General features: G+C 46.5%; 1 protein-coding gene across 3 annotated transcripts; it reads left to right on the top strand.

The window, feature by feature from the left end:
* Positions 1 to 304: 304 nt before the first annotated feature.
* LOC138118885 (uncharacterized) lies at positions 305 to 16487 on the top strand. Of its 3 annotated transcripts, none has more exons than XM_069030190.1 (20): positions 305 to 417; positions 2570 to 2907; positions 3314 to 3443; positions 3581 to 3674; positions 5120 to 5270; positions 5819 to 5981; positions 6687 to 6812; positions 7913 to 7975; positions 8826 to 8948; positions 9237 to 9392; positions 9989 to 10042; positions 10436 to 10653; positions 11545 to 11621; positions 11766 to 11876; positions 12578 to 12664; positions 13515 to 13622; positions 13792 to 13913; positions 14075 to 14197; positions 15288 to 15330; positions 15479 to 16487. In XM_069030190.1, exons 2-20 carry the CDS (start codon positions 2736 to 2738, stop codon positions 15554 to 15556), a joined length of 2199 nt encoding a protein of 732 aa, XP_068886291.1. In that variant the 5' UTR covers positions 305 to 417; positions 2570 to 2735; the 3' UTR covers positions 15557 to 16487. The 3 variants fall into 3 exon arrangements, with proteins under 3 accessions (XP_068886291.1, XP_068886289.1, XP_068886290.1); XM_069030188.1 differs by lacking the exon at positions 305 to 417 and adding an exon at positions 1626 to 1758; XM_069030189.1 differs by lacking the exon at positions 305 to 417 and adding an exon at positions 1627 to 1729.
* Positions 16488 to 16961: the final 474 nt, after the last annotated feature.

Below are 16961 nucleotides of genomic sequence, written 5' to 3'. Positions count from 1 at the left end.
TGGCTTCACATCGAGGTATCATCTTTGTCTCACTCTTTTGGACGCTCTCTCATAGCTTATATTATGTATTTTGGTGACCAAAACTGCTCAAAATACTCGAGGTGAGGCCAGCCCAGTGCAGAGTGTGGTGTGGGGGGGTGCTTACTAACGAAGTCTGTGACTAATTACCCGTAAGAACCAATCAGGACCTGGAAGAATGGGTGTGGGGTCTCACTAATTATCGGAGCAATTGCTCTTAATGTCTACCTTGGCAACTAAATGTGAAAGGACCAATCAGCTACTGGTAGAAAGGGTGTGGGGGTCTTCAGTAGTTACAAGAGAAATGGATGTTAATGTTTTCATTAAGGACTAAATGTGACAAGTCAATGAGGTTCTGGAGGAATGGGTGTCGGGGTTTAAGAAGCTCAAAGCGGGCAGGTTTGTAGTGGAGTTGAAAATAGTCTGAACTTCAGGGGGAGACGTGCAGGCTTAATAGACTTGTATTAATTTCATCCAGGGTGGACTTAAATCTAATTTTAATCGTCATACAACGCGTGACGGGGGGGAATACATATTAAAGAGGGAATATATAATATTTAGGACTGTACCTTCCTACTACGACGGGCAAGGGGGAAAGGAGGAGGGAAACTAGGTCGGGAAATGAGGGTGAAAGGAGGCTGGAACTCCACAGACCCCACACGGATTGAATCGTGCCGCAACCGGGCCAAGAGACACTTCAGAGACAGAGTCAGAGAAGCGGGTATTTGCTTTATTCGGCGCGCCGGGTGTGTGGGGATCGCTCCTCCAAACACACACCTGGTGCTCTCTACAACACAGTATTAAGGGTTAAATTATGAATATTCATCACATTCCTTGGGACAGGTGTGGTTACACTAATTATTTCTCGGAAGTCATTAGCATGTGGGCCACACACGCGCTGTGTGTCCTGGTGGTCGCACTGAGGAAGGCCTCTCCTCGGGGGTCTTTCTGATGAAGGCCAGTAGTCATCCTCGCAGTGAACTTTTTCACCTTTCTCCCTGGGCATGCGTAGTCCTTTGAGGGATGATTCAGCATTCTCTGAGATGATCCTTGTCCCCTCTATCTTGACAAGATTAGGGTGAATTCGGCTTCACAGGCTTTGTAATTAACATCTTCTGTCTGAACTACCATTTGCTGTCTCCCAATAGTTAACTTGTGCTTACATGAGTTAGTTATTGACTGCCCCTTCTTCAAGATACGGCGCACTGGACTCTTTCCTTTATCCGAATAAAGTTGATTTGTGCAGGACTCTTGTGCCTCTTGGCGGACACTGGCCTGTCCCAGGGGGATTTCCCGCACAGGCTGGTGCCGCTCAGCGCGGTGTGCAGGAGGCACCTGATGGGACCGGGGCCACCACGACGGCTCTAGGGACACAGGAGACCCAGGGAAGAGGAGCCGCAGGGCGCTGCGCGGATGCCGATTTTGTGGAGAATGCACGGTTTATTGAAGCGCTTTATTTAAAGCGTTTATTTCAGCTGTGACAGCCCCCCCCCCCCCGTCCCCTCAGCAAACATGGCGGGCGCCCCGCAGCCCTCAGGCGGCGCTGTGAGGGCGGAAGTGGCGCGCGCGGCCTTCCCCGGGGTCGCCGTCCCGGAAGCGCTCGGGCTTTCAAAGAGTGGCGGGAGCGGCGCCGGCGGGAGCGGGAAAGCGCCGGGAGCTGCGGGAGAACACCGGGAGCTGCGGGAGAACACCGGGAATTCCGGGGCAAACGGCACGGCCGGAGGGGCTCTTCGGGGGGCGGTTGGTCGGGGGCGTGCGTTGTGGCGGTTGGGAGGAGGCGGTTGGGGCTGGGGGGTGCGAAGGGTCTGTGAGGGGGGATCGGGGTTTGGGGTTGTCGGAGGGAGGGGAAGGGAATGGGGGCGGGGTGAGGGGGGGGATGTTTGAATTTGGGGAGGGAGAGAGAGGGAGTAGGGGGGGTTGTGCTGGGTGTGACCGGAGTAAGGGACAGCCGAGTTCTTGTTAGCAGGAGTTGTTACCGTGGAATTCTGGAATGGTTTGGGATGGGAGGAACTTTAAGCTCCTTTCCTGTCAACGAAATTCGGGAAGAAAAAAAAAAAAAACAACCTCTAGCGTTGTCTGTAGTGATAGAGAATCAGGCGTTACTTTATTCTGGCCAGGATATGCCACGGAATAATATTCCATAGACTGATGGCTTTTTATTAGACTTTCTGTAGATATACACACACAAAACCCAAAGCGATTCCCATTCATTGGTCCCAAACTGAAAGTTGTATCATTTCCAACAATGCAGTGTCGTGGACAGGGACACCTTTCACCATCCCAGGTTGCTCCAAGCCCTATCCATCCTGGCCTTGGACATTTCCAGAGATCCAGGAGCAGCCACAGCAGTTCTGGGAACCTGTGCCAGGGCCTCTCCACCCTCACAGGGAAGGATTTGTCCCAATATCCCATTAACCCTCCAGTGTCAGTGGGAGCTCATTCCCCTTGTCCTTACTCCACTGCCAGTTTCACCAAACCCACCAGAAGAACAGCACATCTCATGTTTTAAGGTTTTTTTCTTCTTTTTTTCTCCCCCTCTTCTTGTTTTTAGGGTTCTCTCAGCTCTGGATGGAAGCTCCAGTGGGTTTTGAGCTGCTGAGTGCACTGAGGATGGAACATCACTGTCTGTAGTTCAATTTACCCAACAGAGACAAAGAATTTGGGTCTTGGATGAGTCTTTTTCTTCCCTTGTTGAGGAAAGCACATTAAAAGTGTGAATGGACAGTCTCTGTTACCCTGCTTGCTGCCAAGTAGTTCCAGTTTGGAATTTAGTGGCCATGTGGCCATCGGAAAAGGAGGAGGAAGAGCAGAACATAATCCTGATCAGTGATGATGAAGATGAAGTGGAGGGCACCCAAGGGAGTTCTGTCCTGTTTGTAGAGCCACAGGGTAAGAGCTGTTCCCTTGCTGCTGCTGGAGTTCTCTGAAAGACTTTGGGAGTAAACTGAATTAATTATGAGTTGTGCTTAAAATCTGTATGCTGCACAAGTGAATAAAACCAGGTGGAACTTCCCAATTTTTAGGGATATCTTTGATGGCACTGCTTTAAAGGATGCTGCTGTGAAGTTTTAAAATGCTTCAGATTAAGCTGAGACTGGGCCTTTTCAATGCCAGCTGGGTCCTTTTCGATTTCATATCCTCTGGTTTGATAGTTCATGGAAGTTCTCCGTACCGTTCTTCTGTCAAATCCCAAGGAAACATGCTTTAAAGTGTTTAAAAAGTAAATATCAGTCATTTCTAAGGAAGTTTCAGCTCCCTTCACACTGGTTTACACCTCCTGCTCTCTTTACTGCAGAGGAATCTCGCCTGGAAGAGAAGAAATCAGAAGAAATGGTGGATGAGGAAGAGGATTTAGTGGTTACCTACTGTAAACAAGCAAATGTGATGCCTCATGCAAGACACGACTGCACCACGCACCCCTTTGAGTACGTCCAGGGCTGGGCAGTTCCATTTGGGGTCTCATTTTCCACATTTAGTCCCTTTTGTCATTAGCTGGAAGGAGCAGTAGAGCTGGGTGAGGATGTAATTTTCCTAAATAACCTTCTGGTTTTCAACCTTGCAGGAGAACAGAGTGTGATACTTGCTCCCCCCTTGGGAAAAATGCAGATATCTGTGACCAGTGCTACTGCTACATCTGTGACAAGCTGGCTGCTGAGGTAAGGGGAGGGCACAGATTCTGTTGTGGATCAAATGAGAGCTTTAGACAAGCCCTGCCTTAGGCTCAGATTTTGGCAGCAGCTCTGCTCAGGTGACTGCACTTAAATCACTCACAAGTTCTTAGGGATGGCAGGTTGGATCTATGATAAAATGAGTTATTTATTGAATAGACAGGAAAGAGCAGACAAAAGGCTTTAAACAGTTACTTGTTACACAGGGTGAAACAAAGAACTACAGCAGGTTATGTAAAGCAGTGCACAGTATCAAGGCAGCTGTATTAAAGCTAGCAAAGAATTAGGATAGGTCAGGAGTCAGTGTAACTCAGCAGCAAATGTGTACACAGAGTCCTTCCCTCAGCCCTGCAAGGAGGAACCGCAGAGCAGCGTCCCAGCTTTGGGGAGAAGCCCCAGGTGCTCAGGGAGTGTGCAGAAGATGTCTGCTTTGTGAAAGTTGGGTGTAGCTGTTCCAGTTTGTAAAGTGGAGTGTGCGTCAGTCAGAAATTCCAGCTTCTCTCTCTACACCTGTTTCCGCAGTAAGATGTTTATTGTCAGCTGAAAGCATCAATCCCATGGGGTGCTGAAATAACTCCCTACAAGGCAAGCTGTCCTGATTGAGTTATTCCTTAATTAGCAAACTCATGTGGAGGAGGGGAGATGCCTTGGGTTATTGCAGCAGCTGACAAGCAACAGGTACTCTCCTGTGGCAGGGGGTTGTCCTGCTACACCTCCCACTATCCCAGGCTTCTCCAAGCCCCATCCAGCCTGGCCTTGGACACTTCCAGGGATCCAGGGGCAGCCACAGCTTCTCTGGGAATCTGTGTGAGGGCACAGATGGAGTTAAGGGCACTGAGAGAATAAGTGATACAGGAAACTTGATTAACAGTTCCTCATAACTCTTCTAAAAGTGTGGTTCTGTTGGGGTTTATTTCTAGTCTGGGCAGTTGTTGCAGTACCCATAAAATGTAAATAAACGTATCTCTCCTGTTTGTTTTGGACACACAGTGCATTTCATAAAATCAAATTATTAAATCAGATTTTTTTTTATAATGGATTAGAGAAATGTCAGCTTTTTAGACTGTCCTAACTAGAGTTAGGAGTAGAGGGAATTATGTGTGGGTGGTTTATTTGCTTGGATCTTCTGTGAATTTCAGAAGACTTTGAGCTGTGAGCAAAGTTGGGGTGAACATGCAAAGACAAGGCTCTGTTCCCAATTTCCAGTGGGGAGGGTGCCAGCCCTGAGGGTCTCTCTGAAGTGCTCAGCAATGACAGGTAATCAATAAGGGGTTTTTTGTAATGGTTGCCATGATATCAAATTGTTGCCTGTCAAAATACTTCCTCAGGTGGGAGAAGGATGAAAGGAATTGTAACCCCTCAGTCAGTGAAGCTGAGGGGTAGGGTATGAAAATACAACAACCTCTGCCTGTTTCTTGTGTTTTATGGCACAGTGCCCGCACTGGACAACCCCTTCCCTGTGTCACTGCAATGCCCACAACAAAAGCAACTTCTGGAAGGCCCAGAGGAACTTTGCCCTGGCCGGGGTCCTGGCCACGTTCAACCTGGAGCTGCTGGACCTCGACACGGAGCTGCGGCACGGGGGTGGGTGCTCTGCCCCCAGGCTGGCCTGGGGACCTGGGGCTGGGGAGCACCTTGGCTGCTCCACACCAATCCCTGGGGAATTTTTAAGGAGCAAATTGCTGTGCCTGATTTCTTTTTCCATGCTTGGACCAGGTATGGGTTTGCAGGTCCAGATTCCTGCTTTTTCCCCTTTGGAAGGATCACAGAATGGTTTGGGATGAAATGGAGCTTGAAGATCATCTCGTTCCGATCCCTGTCCATGGGCAGGGACACCTTCCACTATCCCAGGGTGCTCCAAGCCCTATCCAGCCTGGCCTTGGACACTTCCAGGGATCCAGGGACAGCCACAGCTTCTCTGGGCAGCCTGTGCCAGGCCCTCCCCACCCTCACAGAGGACAATTCCTTCCTAATATCTAACATAAATTTTCCCTTTTTCAGCAACAAAGCTTTCCTGAGAAATAAAATCGAGTGCAAACAATTTGCTAAATAATTTCACATGGGGAACTTCTTTTAGCTTTGAAAAAACTGGTGCAAAACTCTTCATGCAACTTTTTTTTTTTCTCTCTTAGGAGATCTTCTAGAAAAATTTATCAAGGAACTTTCTGTAGCATATAACAAATACCTAACAGGAGAAAGGATGTGTCTCCCAGGACAGGAATGCTTCTGCAAGCCAAAGTTGCCCCCTGGGCAGTGCAATGTCTGCAGCTTACAGAACATGGAGGTCGTGTACACGTAAGTGACAACAGCATTGGGTTTGTCAGGGCAGCTCTGATTTATTTAATGAATGACAGTCAGAACTGTGGCACTTGAGACAGGAGAAATAGAGTTGAGAGAACTTACTTGGCCAGCAGGATGTTAAATTGCACTTGGCTGTACCTTAAAATCCCTCTTAAATGTGTCTTTAAATAAATCTCCTGTGCTGTACAGGACACCTGATGATCTCTCACTGTTATAACCTGGGAAAATGTGAACCTAAAGCCTGGGCTTTGGGGTGGGTTTGGATGGGATATGGGAAGGAATACTTCCCTGAGGGGGTGGGCAGGCCCTGGCACAGGCTGCCCAGAGCAGCTGGGGCTGCCCCTGGATCCCTGGAAGCATCCAATGCCAGGCTGGATGGGGCTTGGAGCACCCTGTGGGATAGTGGGAGGTGTTGGGATTGGAACTGGATGATTTTAAGGTTCCTTCCAACCCAAACCATTCTGGGATTCTGTGTTTTTACTGATTTGTTTCTTAGAATGAGTTTCACCTCAGTGTTAGAAGCCTTTAAAATCCCCATAGTATTGGTTGTGCAAGCACCTTCTCAGAGGATTGGAGATCCTCTGAAGGCAGGGCTGGGCTCTTGGTTGCTTTCAAGCTGTAGGATGGCCACAGTTACTACTTGTTTAGGAAGTCCATCATTGCAAAACCCTGATCTTACAGGCCACTTGACTTTCTCAGGTATTCTGATGTTTTCGAGCTGGTAACAAGATTTTTAAATCAGGCAGAACAAGAAAGCCCCAAAGCTGCTGCTGTCATGCTCCTGGGAGCAGCTAAACAGATTGCCCTGCACAAAGACCCTGCTCTGTAAGTACCTGGGCCCACAGAGAGTGGGGATCTGCCTTTTTTCCTCCAGGGGAGGGGAATTAGTGAGACAATCCTGGGGTTTTGTTTATTAGGGGTGAGCAGTGTAAAACCCCCAGCGTGGGCTGCAGCACAGTGAGAGGAAGATGAGCACACTGAGGGAGAAGTGGGATTGGGTACAGGAGGGATTTGGGAGAAAAGAGGTTGAAGGTTGGACGTGAGAGGCAGAAGTTAAGCAGCAATGAATGTTTGAGAACACTTTAAAAATCCCTGCCAAGGGGATCAGCAAAAGCCAGATTTAATAGTAAACACAAAGTTGGTTGGCAATATTCGCTCTACTGCTTTCAGGACAGTTTACACACAACAAGGGAAAACAGCAACAAAACCAAACATAATCCAGGCATTCAAAAAGGGAAATGAGCTGAGAACTACCGTGGGGACTGTGTGAGAGAAGGAATAGTGAGGGCAGAGATAAAAAGGAACAGGGCCTTAAAAGCTTAACAGCACTCACACTTACCAGTACTGTAACTTAACTTGCACCTTAAGCTTAACAATTCAACAAAGAAACAACACTCAAACCTAACTTAATTGTAACTTAAAAGTTAACCTTAACAATTTAAGAGGAGTAACACTTAACAGCATTTAACCTAACTTAAAACTTCAAAGTTACACTTAGCAGCTCAGCAAAAGAACGCTTTTCAACAACACAAAGAGCTTTGCTTTGTAAAAACCTGAACATTTTGGGGCTTAAATTCAGGGGGTTTGGTAAAAGAGAAAGAAATGATGTCTACATTGGTTTGACAGGCCAGAAACAGCAGCTCTCCTGCAATTCCTGCTGAGGAATTACCCAGGCTTGCAAGGAGCAGGCTGGATTTGTTATCTGGGAAGGTCTTTCCTTCTACACTGACAGTGGTTAAGCCCTGCTGGAAGCACTGGGAATTTTGCACTGTGTTTTGCACTTTAGCACTTGTTTCACTCTTTGCAGTAATTTTCATCAGCATGCCAGCTTCCAAGACATTTTCTTCAACAGTTGAGTACAGAGAAGGGGAAAAGGCAGGAAAAGAAGCCAGGCATTAATTAGTGCTGGTTTTTTCCTGTCTTAGGAGCTGTCAGAACCTTGGCCACACTGCTTCCCTAAGGATTGCTGTCCCATTTCTGTTCCAAAGGTAAGATCTGTTTCTTTGCTGGCTTCAAACTTTCTGCTTGGCTTTAAAATTCTTTTCAGATGACAGATCTTGTGTTCAGGGGCACGTGGGGTGTTGTGGGAGGCCAGAGCAGGTTGTGATTGTTGCCCCAAGGAGTAAATAGTGGCTGGGAGAGGTCACAGCAGCAGCCTGGCAGGATTCCACTGGGATGGAGCGTGGAAAAGTTCCTCCAGAGGCTGGAGAATGAGGACACCCAGCTCCCTTGGCTTAATTCACTTCCCATTTTAGCTCTATCCTTCACCTTTCCCCCCAAATTCACTTGCTACAGAAGGTTGATGAGTGAAGAATTAACTTCTTTCAAACCCAGTTCTGTATTCTCACCTTCTCTGGAACTAATGACAAATACAACCTAAATCCTTCAGCAGCTTTCATTTTAAAGTGCTGTTCTTGATTTTTATAATTTCTTACTTGGAAAGAACAGGGGAAGAGTTTGTCTTTACCTCCCTCACAAAATTTTGAAGAGTGAACTCTTCTTCCTTATCTCCACTTACCAGTTAATACAGAAACAGTTCCAGTAGCAGGGAAGGTGCAGGAGCTCAAGTCCAGCACAGTTTGAAGTGTTTCCTGTACAAATTCCTTGGAGATCTTTGTTTTAAAGCTTAAAGCCCACAGAACCTAGGTTTTAAAAATAACAGCACAAGAATAATTTCATTATTCACTACAAAACTTAAAGCAGAAATTCAAACACAGATCCAAACTAAAAGAAACCCAAACTCGTGTCATTTCCCATATGATTAAACAAGAGAACTTGTTAGTAACTCACCTCAGTTTAAAAGACTCTTTTTAAATTGTTTTTCTTCTCAAATCACAGAATCACAACCCGACTTCAGAGGATGCTGGTGTTGTGTGACTTTCCAAAAATTCTCTATGAAAAGTTTGTTGCATTTTTTCAGTCCATCTCCCTTCCCTGCCACTGTTATGCCTTCTCAAACAGGTGAGTTCTTGAGCCTCTAAATATATTTGGATACAGTTGCCTGTGGAATGTTCTTCCCCTGATAATAAAAGTTGGGAGCATTTTAGGGGAATATTTCAGTATTTGCTGCTTTCCCTGTTTGTTGTTTGATGCTGTGACTGCTGTTCTCCCTAAAGTTTTTCTTTCCCCCAGAATTGAGCTCTAAACCCCAAAATGTTTTATTAATCAAACTTCACGATCCTTAAAGGAGATAAATAGTGATGTACAATCAAAACACAGTTAAAACTGACTTTCTTTTTGTCCTTCCAGCTTGAATGTTTTGCCCTGGGACCACGTGTTACTGACCACAGTTTTAAAAGGCCAGAACCCAACTGGGCAGAGGAGACAGAAAGGAAGGAAAATGTACCTGTGGGAAGCACTCCCTGTCGTGGAGGCTCGAGTGGAGAAACTGCTGGACAAAAAGAAGTGAGATTGGTTTGGCTTTTTCATTTTGGGAATTCAGTTCCTGTATGTTGGCTGCTCTAAACCTCTGCACTTTGGGGAGACACAAAACAAAGATTGTTTTGTATTTTTTTCATCTCCCAAACAAGGCCAGGAGCCTTTGGAAGTTTCTCAAAGCCATTTGAATGCCTCAGGACCAAAAAAATACGGCTGGAGTTGGCCCATTTCTGTGTTTCCATAAATCCTGCAGGTTTTGCATGTTGACTTTTCAAACAGTTTTTCTTCATGACAAGTAGACAGCCAGAAAAACTGTGTTCTGGGTCTTCAGAGGGCTGTACTCCAGAAAATCCAATATTCAAAAGAACCCAGTCCACTTAAAGAATTCAAGTGAAAGGCAACCTCTGGTTTGATTTTTGCCAGAGTTGAGATAATCTGGGAATAACTCCTAGGAATTTATTTCCAGCTGTCTCTTCCTGCCAGCTGGGTTTGTGTCCTGCTGTGCAATGTCTCTTGTGTGGGAAGCTCTCCTGCCTTGCTTCATTCATTGGAGGAAATACTTGACCTGTGCAGAGTTTTGCATTTCCTTCCCCTTCCTTCTCACCTTCCGTTTTTCTCCCCAGATACAGGGAAGTTGTTCGGTACCTGAGAGCTGTGAAATGCAATGAAAACCAAAGGTAAATGGCTCTTCCCGCCTCTTTCCTCTTCCCGCCTCTTTCCTCTTCCCGCCTCTTTCCTCTTCCCGCCTCTTTCCTCTTCCCGCCTCTTTCCTCTTCCCGCCTCTTTCCTCTTCCCGCCTCTTTCCTCTTCCCGCCTCTTTCCTCTTCCCCCCTCTTTCCTCTTCCCCCCTCTTTCCTCTTCCCCCCTCTTTCCTCTTCCCCCCTCTTTCCTCTTCCCCCCTCTTTCCTCTTCCCCCCTCTTTCCTTTTCCCCCCTCTTTCCTTTTCCCCCCTCTTTCCTTTTCCCCCCTCCTTCCTCCCCTCTTTAGTGGCCAAGCACAATCAGATCTAACCATACATCCTGTAAAAACCTCATCCTAATGAATCCCAAACCTGCATTTCCTCTTCCCAGGCTACGAGACCTTCAGGATATGATCCCCTTCTACCTGTGCAAAACTGGGAATTTCCTGGATGCTGCCCATTCCCTGCTGTTCCCTGTGAACAGCCTGGCCTCCTGCTCTGCCTGCAGGATCACTCCCTGCCAGTTCAAGGTTTACCTCAAGATATTCAGGACAGGCTGTGTTCCTTCTGGGAATGACATGCTGGAGACAGGGCCCTGGGTTACAGCTGGCAAGTGTCATTTCTTCCTTCCTTGCACTGAGAACTTCATTGCAGCTTTTAATTGGCACTCAACTGAGTGACATTCTGGGCCCAGCTAGGAACTGGGTGAGGGTGGGGAGGCCCCTGGAATCCCTGGAGGTGTTCTAGGCCAGGCTGGGTGGGGCTTAGAGCAACCTGGGATGGTGGAAGGTGTTGGGTTGGAACTGGATGAGCTTTGAGGTCCTTTCCAGCCCAAACCTTGAAAACACCAAGCAGGGAGGATGACTTTGTACTGGAGGATGAATTTATTCACTCAAAGCGCTCATTTTGTCAGCTGTGAGATTCTGCTGAAAGCAAAGTAAGAGAAAGCATTAAAAGAAAATCTAAAGCCCTTCATTCCCTCCCAGCGTTGCTGCTGTCAGTGGGGGACTTGGCTTCATGTCTCAGCCATGACCTTGAGGAGAAAACTCCCTGCTGGGAAATGTTTCATCATCAGAGTCATTAACTCAGCCTCTGATAATTGTCATCATCTGTCCTGGGGATTGCTGCCTCTCAGGGTGTCTTCTGCCATGAAAGATTTATTTGGGAGTTGTTCCCTACTGGCAGAATGCTTGGAAGTGTGAGATCCCTGAGTGTGGTGTGATGTCCACAACAAACACTTCCTTTGGGATCACCTGCTGGGATGGCTCGGTCTGGATTGTGTCCAGTTCTTTGCAGCATTCCAGAACTGTGTTTTGTAGTTGAGATTTATCTATTCTCCCAACAAACCTGTATAAAATAGCTGTAAACACTTGTTGTCTCTGTGAGGTTCCTGTAGAAACAGATCTGTGACTAAGTTAATACCCTATCTGGGATCCTGCTGTGGAGTTATTAGGGGTAGGGAAGATCTGGGTTTGATTCTTCTCATTTCCACTCCTGCAGGCTCTCCCCTGAAGAACAGTGTGCTAATGAAGCAGGCACTCAAACTGCTGTACAGCAGCGAGGCACTCTACAGGAATGTGAGTGAGGCCAAAATTCCCTCTTCTGTCCTGTACCCTCTCCTTGAGAGTGCAAGGATTTACTCTTGAGACCCCTTTTCTCTCTGAATTGTTCACCCCTCTGAACAGATTTCACTGTAAGACAAAAGTTGTGTTGTTTTCCAGGTCAAATGTTGGAGTTCCTTCATCATGATTTTGGGCAGTAGCGATTTGCTGGAAAAGAGGGGGCACCTCCTTCCCTTACCCTTGGAAGAGCCCCCACTTGGCTTCCAAGAGGTACCAAACAGTGCTGGGAGGTGGGAGAATCTCTTGGCTTGGGTTCAGACAAGATTCCATAGGATGTGGGAATTGGCTGCTTCTCCCAAATGCCAAAGTTAACTTCCAGTGCCTCATGCAGTGCTGCTGTGCCAAGGGTAACTCTGCAGGGTGGTGGGATTCAGGAATGTTAAAGGCAGCTGGAAATGGGTTTGTTCTGCTCCCAGCTCAGTGCCTGGGACTGATTCTGGATCCATTGAGATGGATCAGATCATAAAGGGCCTGGAGAAGGGGGAGTGGATTCCACTGCCAGAGGGCAGGGAGAGATGGGATATCAGGGGGGAATTCCTCCCTGTGAGGGTGGGGAGGCCCTGGCACAGGCTGCCCAGAGAAGCTGTGGCTGCCCCTGGATCCCTGGGAGTGTCCAAGGCCAGGTTGGACAGGGCTTGGAGCAGCCTGGGATAGTGGAAGGTGTCCCTGCCCATGGTAGGGGGTGGCATGGGGTGATTTTTCCAACCCAAAGCATCTTGGCCCTTCAAAAATGAAGAGTTTATTCGATAGGGTTTGGTCAACTTCCCCTGAGTGTGATGTGGAACAGGGATCATCATCTGCAAAAATGCTGAAAAAAATCACTGAAAAGCACCTTAAACCCTCATCTCTAGCACTGTTTGGGGTTTGTCTGGGGAGGATCTGACATCCTCCTCCCTCCTGTTCCCTTGCAGAGTGTGCTGGCTGCCAGTGCTAGTATTTTGGAGGATCTCAAGGCTGGAGTTAATGTCTCTTTACCATCTGCTGTTTTCTCTGCTCAGGTGAGTGATGGCAGCAAGGCAATTTATCCCTTGTGCTATATTTAAGACACAGCTGCAGTGAAAAATGTTGGGGCATTAAAAAAAGCTTTTAAGAGGGGCCTGGAAGGTATTTTTTGGGAGGGGGATCATGTTAAGATTAGCACAGTCTAAACTCTGGAGCAGATTTGAAGGTGAGAACTGTGAGTCTGTTCTGCTCTGGACATCTTCAGTCCAGGAGGAGTCTTTATCCCTGTCCAAATTCATGGATTTATAAAGGAGCAGGGCTGGGAATAATTGATTGTGTCTTAACATCTCCCAGGGTTTGGTTCAAACAGGACACTCACTGTCCTTTGGGGCTTGTCTCAAAACTCAGAACTGCCCAAAAGTTCTAAATTTCTTTTCAATTAAGGGTTTCAAGTATGTGGAACCTGTTTGAAGGTGGCAAGAAAAATATTCCATATTCAGTGCAGTCATCTAAGGAGCTGCTTTATTCTTTTTTACTTCTTTGGAGGAAATTTTAGTTTATTCTCCAATTCTCGAAATATGTAACTCCTGACCTGAATTTTTTCCCCTTTAATTTCCTATTTCTGCTCGAGCTGATTTTTTTTCCCCTTTAATTCCCTATTTCTGTGTGAGATTTCATGTTTCTGTGAGCACTTTGAGAGCACCAGAAATAAATGCTGCAGAAACAAAGTCCCTGTTCCATTCCCATTTTTAACTCTTAATAAGGTTCTTGTGGATTTGTTGTGTGGCCTCCAAGCTCTCTGGCTGAACTGGAATCACTCAGTGCTGGTTTTAATGGATGCAGTGGATAAATAAAGGGAAATAGGCTTTTAAATAATTTCTTTCCTTATTGCTGTGTCTTATGTAGCTGGAACATGAGGCTTCTCTCATCCTGGCAGTGCAAGCAATGCAACAGATGCTTTATTGTGACCTTCCCCACCTGACTTCCTTCTTAGAGATCGTTCTGGCTTTTGGGGTGAGTCCTGGAAACTGATTTCCTGTTCTAAGACATCAAAGGAAAATGTTAAAAATCTCCATGACACCATCCTGGCGGTTTTAGCCACATTTAACTTGGCTTTGCTTTGATTTTTATGTCATTCTTGACACTGAGGTTAAATCACTGACTGTATTTTGTCTCCTCCTAGAAAAACTTCTGGGCTCTGAGGCTGTTGCTGGACCAACTTTCCTGTGAGGAGCACATCCTCTGTGGCACTGCCAACCTGCTTTTGAGGGATTTGAGTCGGGAGAAAGCCATGATGCTGCGAGTGTGAGTCAGCCCCTGCTCCCAGTGCCTGTCTGACCACGGCAATCCAGCAGAGGGATAATCCCGAGCTCCTGGGAAGCCAGGCACTTGGGCTGAGTCAGGGATGCAAATCCCAGGAATGCACAGGTGGAGCTGTCCCAACAGCTGCTGGTTTTGTCCTTCAGGTGGCAGAACCTGGGCCCCCAGTACGTGGGGGAGTTCCTGTGCCTGTTCCTGACGTGCAGACACAAGAGGATGCAATCCGTGGGGCTCTTCACCCTCAACGTGATCATCGACAACCTGCGCGTGTGAGTGGGGCCTGCCCAGAGCCACCTGCAAATCCTGCACTTGCACCACTTGGGGGGGAGTTTTTATCCTTCCCTGTTCTTAGCAGTGGGAAAGACATGGAATATGAAGGGTTTTTGGGGAGATTTGGAATTATTCCTGTTGCAGCTTCCCAGTGTTTAATGTTACAGAAAATGCATTGGCGGCTCTTGGCAATCCTGGCAGCCGTCAAATGAGGAGATTTTAAATATCTCTGTCGCCACCAACAGCCAAAATTCCTTGAGTTAAGGCTTAGAGCAAAGCAGTTCCTGGGTGTGACACTGGATAAAACTTGCTTTAGAGAAAAGTAGCCCAAAATGTTTATTAGTGTGTCTCTGCACGACTGGGTGTGCGGGTGTCTTAAACTTGGAACAAAAATCATCACGTGGTGGTGAGAGCAAACCCTCAGCAAAGAGGAAAGATTTGGGAATATATTGGTCCTCCTAAAGGGAGAAGAGCCCCTTGGCTCTGCAGCAGCTCAGATCCTCAGTGGGTGAGGAAATTGCACTTTTTCAGAACTCTTGAGTGCTTTTATAGATTATAAATGATAATAAACCAGTGAAAGCACTGTCTTTGTGGGATCCTTGCTCTCCTGCATCCTGCAGGGAAGTTTTAGAGTGATAGATTTCAATATATTGATAGAACAGTTGGTAAAATCAATTGACTCTGTGGTTGGGGGGCAGAGAATTTGCTTCTGTGGCACTTAGGAGCTGATGGCTCCTAATTCCCCTCTTCGTTACTGTCCTACATGAAATCATGGATGTGCCATCCTCACTCACTCATTGTGCACGAGCTAAGCTGCATTTAACTAATTTACAGTTCCATGAATTTTCTCTTTTGGATTTCTTTCTTATCCTTCAGCAGTGAGCCAAGAGAATGTGATGAAATCCTCTTTCTTCTGGTTTTTGTCTTAATTATTTTATCTTAATTATATCTGAAACCACCTTGGTTTGGAACTGCACGAGAATTGTTGGGGTTTTGTAGATTTTTGAGTAATGCAAAGCCAGGAGTGGCTGCACCTGTGGCCAGCTGTGTCCCTGAGAGGGAATGAGTGGGAATTTCTCTCTGTTTCAGATGTTCCTGGATTAAGCAGCTCTGCACCTTTTTCCATGACTCGGTGAGTATCCCAATATTTGTAGGATTTAACAGCAAAGCAGATCAATGACAGGGATATCCCTTATCAATGAGATATGTAATGAGAAATATATCATTTTGTATAAAAAACCATCCCTGAAGGGAACTGATTGTGTTTTGTCTCTTCCCAGGGGTTGAGGCAGCTCCCCTTTGGCACTACAGTTCACCACGAAGTTTCGAAGTTCGTCAGTGCTTTTGAGAAACTGTAGTTTGGCCAAAACCCTCAGGAATATTTTCCAGTTGTTTTCTGTCCGAGCAGTCTGTTCCTGGAGTTCCTTGGGTTTGCTTTGGTTGTCACCTCCAGGAACAGTCAGCTAAAAGCTCACTTTCCTGGCTTTGGAGTGGGAACAGAGCCATTTTGGGGAGTTTCTTGCAGTTCCACATATTAAGGAGTTGTTGGAAGAGGCAGCAGGTTGGAGTTGTTTTCAGAAGCTGATCCATGGGGATCCTGAGAAAAGCAGGGAAACACGGATGGAGCCGGAAGCACCAAAGAGTTTTTCCTCATGTTGGGGCACAAACCTTGCAGGAGGCAACTGCTGAGAGGGAAAAGCTTAAACCAGGAAAACAGGGAGTTTAAAACTCCCTCTGCAGCAGTTTGGGGTCAAGTGCTGTTTGCACACCTCTGATTTTGGGTTTAATTCTAAACCAAGAGCCACTCTTGAGGCTGAAAGATAAAACGGAGCTTTACTTTGTTCAAACGTGAAAGGTTGAACTGAGCTTTACTTTTTTTCAAACAACCCCAGTGAGGGAGGCCTGGGGCAGTGAAGAGCTGAGTTTATGTGTAAGTAATCCAGATTTCAGGCTGGGCTTTTACTTTCTGCTGAACTTAAGGTTTAGGTTGGTGCTGGTGGCTCTGTGCATTTCCCAAATCCTAATTCTGGTGGGAATTTTGAATTCAGTCTGAGCTGGGCAGGTGAAAGAACGGTTTGGAGCCTGGTTTGGGCTGTCTGCCCCACTGGGATCCCTCTCTGCACTGCCTGGGCAGGCAGGAAAACAAACCTTAATATGTGACCAACTGCACTTTGCACATTTCCAGGGGGTTGGGGGCTTTGGCAGCTCTTGTGAGCCCCAAGTTTTGTACAAAAAAAATGCACCTGGATCGAAATTTGACACGTTGTTAATTAAAACTGTACAAAGTTCTATTGTTGCATTGGGACTTTGGGTGGTTTCTTGCTTGTTTGCTTGGTTTGGGGTGGGATTTCTGGGGTTGGATTTTGTTTGGGGTGGGTCTTTTTGTTTGTTTGATTTTTGGAGTTTCTTATTTGGTTTTTTGGGGTTTTTTTTAGTCCTGTTTTTTGGGGGGTTGGGTTTTTTGTAATTGGATTTTTTTGCTTTGAGTTGATTTTGTTTGGGGGATTGGTGGGTTTTGGTTGGGGTTTTTTGGTTGTTTTTTTTTTTTTTTTTTTTTGAGGGGTTGGGATTTTTTTGGGTTTGTTTAGGGGTTTTTTTGAGGGGTTTTGGGGGGTGTTGATGGTTTTTTAGGAAGTTGAGGGGTTTTAGGGGGGAGGGGTTTTTTTGGTTTAAGGATTTTTTGTGGGGTTGAGATTTTTCTTTGGGTGCTGTGTTTTTGGTTTGGGGGTTTATTTTTTTTTTTTTTGAGGTTTGGATTTTTGG

Source organism: Aphelocoma coerulescens, chromosome 14, assembly GCF_041296385.1.
Source record: "Aphelocoma coerulescens isolate FSJ_1873_10779 chromosome 14, UR_Acoe_1.0, whole genome shotgun sequence".
Lineage (NCBI taxonomy): Eukaryota > Metazoa > Chordata > Aves > Passeriformes > Corvidae > Aphelocoma > Aphelocoma coerulescens.
The sequence above is the reverse complement of the archived record's forward strand: the minus strand, read 5'-3'. Positions and strand labels throughout refer to the sequence as shown.

Bases quoted from the DNA above. Each gene is read 5' to 3' on its own strand.
- LOC138118885 (XM_069030190.1), top strand. From the start codon at position 2,736: ATGGACAGTCTCTGTTACCCTGCTTGCTGCCAAGTAGTTCCAGTTTGG. The intron at 8,949-9,236 runs GTGAGTTCTTGA...TTGTCCTTCCAG, and splicing joins TGTTATGCCTTCTCAAACAG to CTTGAATGTTTTGCCCTGGG. The intron at 10,043-10,435 runs GTAAATGGCTCT...TCCTCTTCCCAG, and splicing joins AAATGCAATGAAAACCAAAG to GCTACGAGACCTTCAGGATA.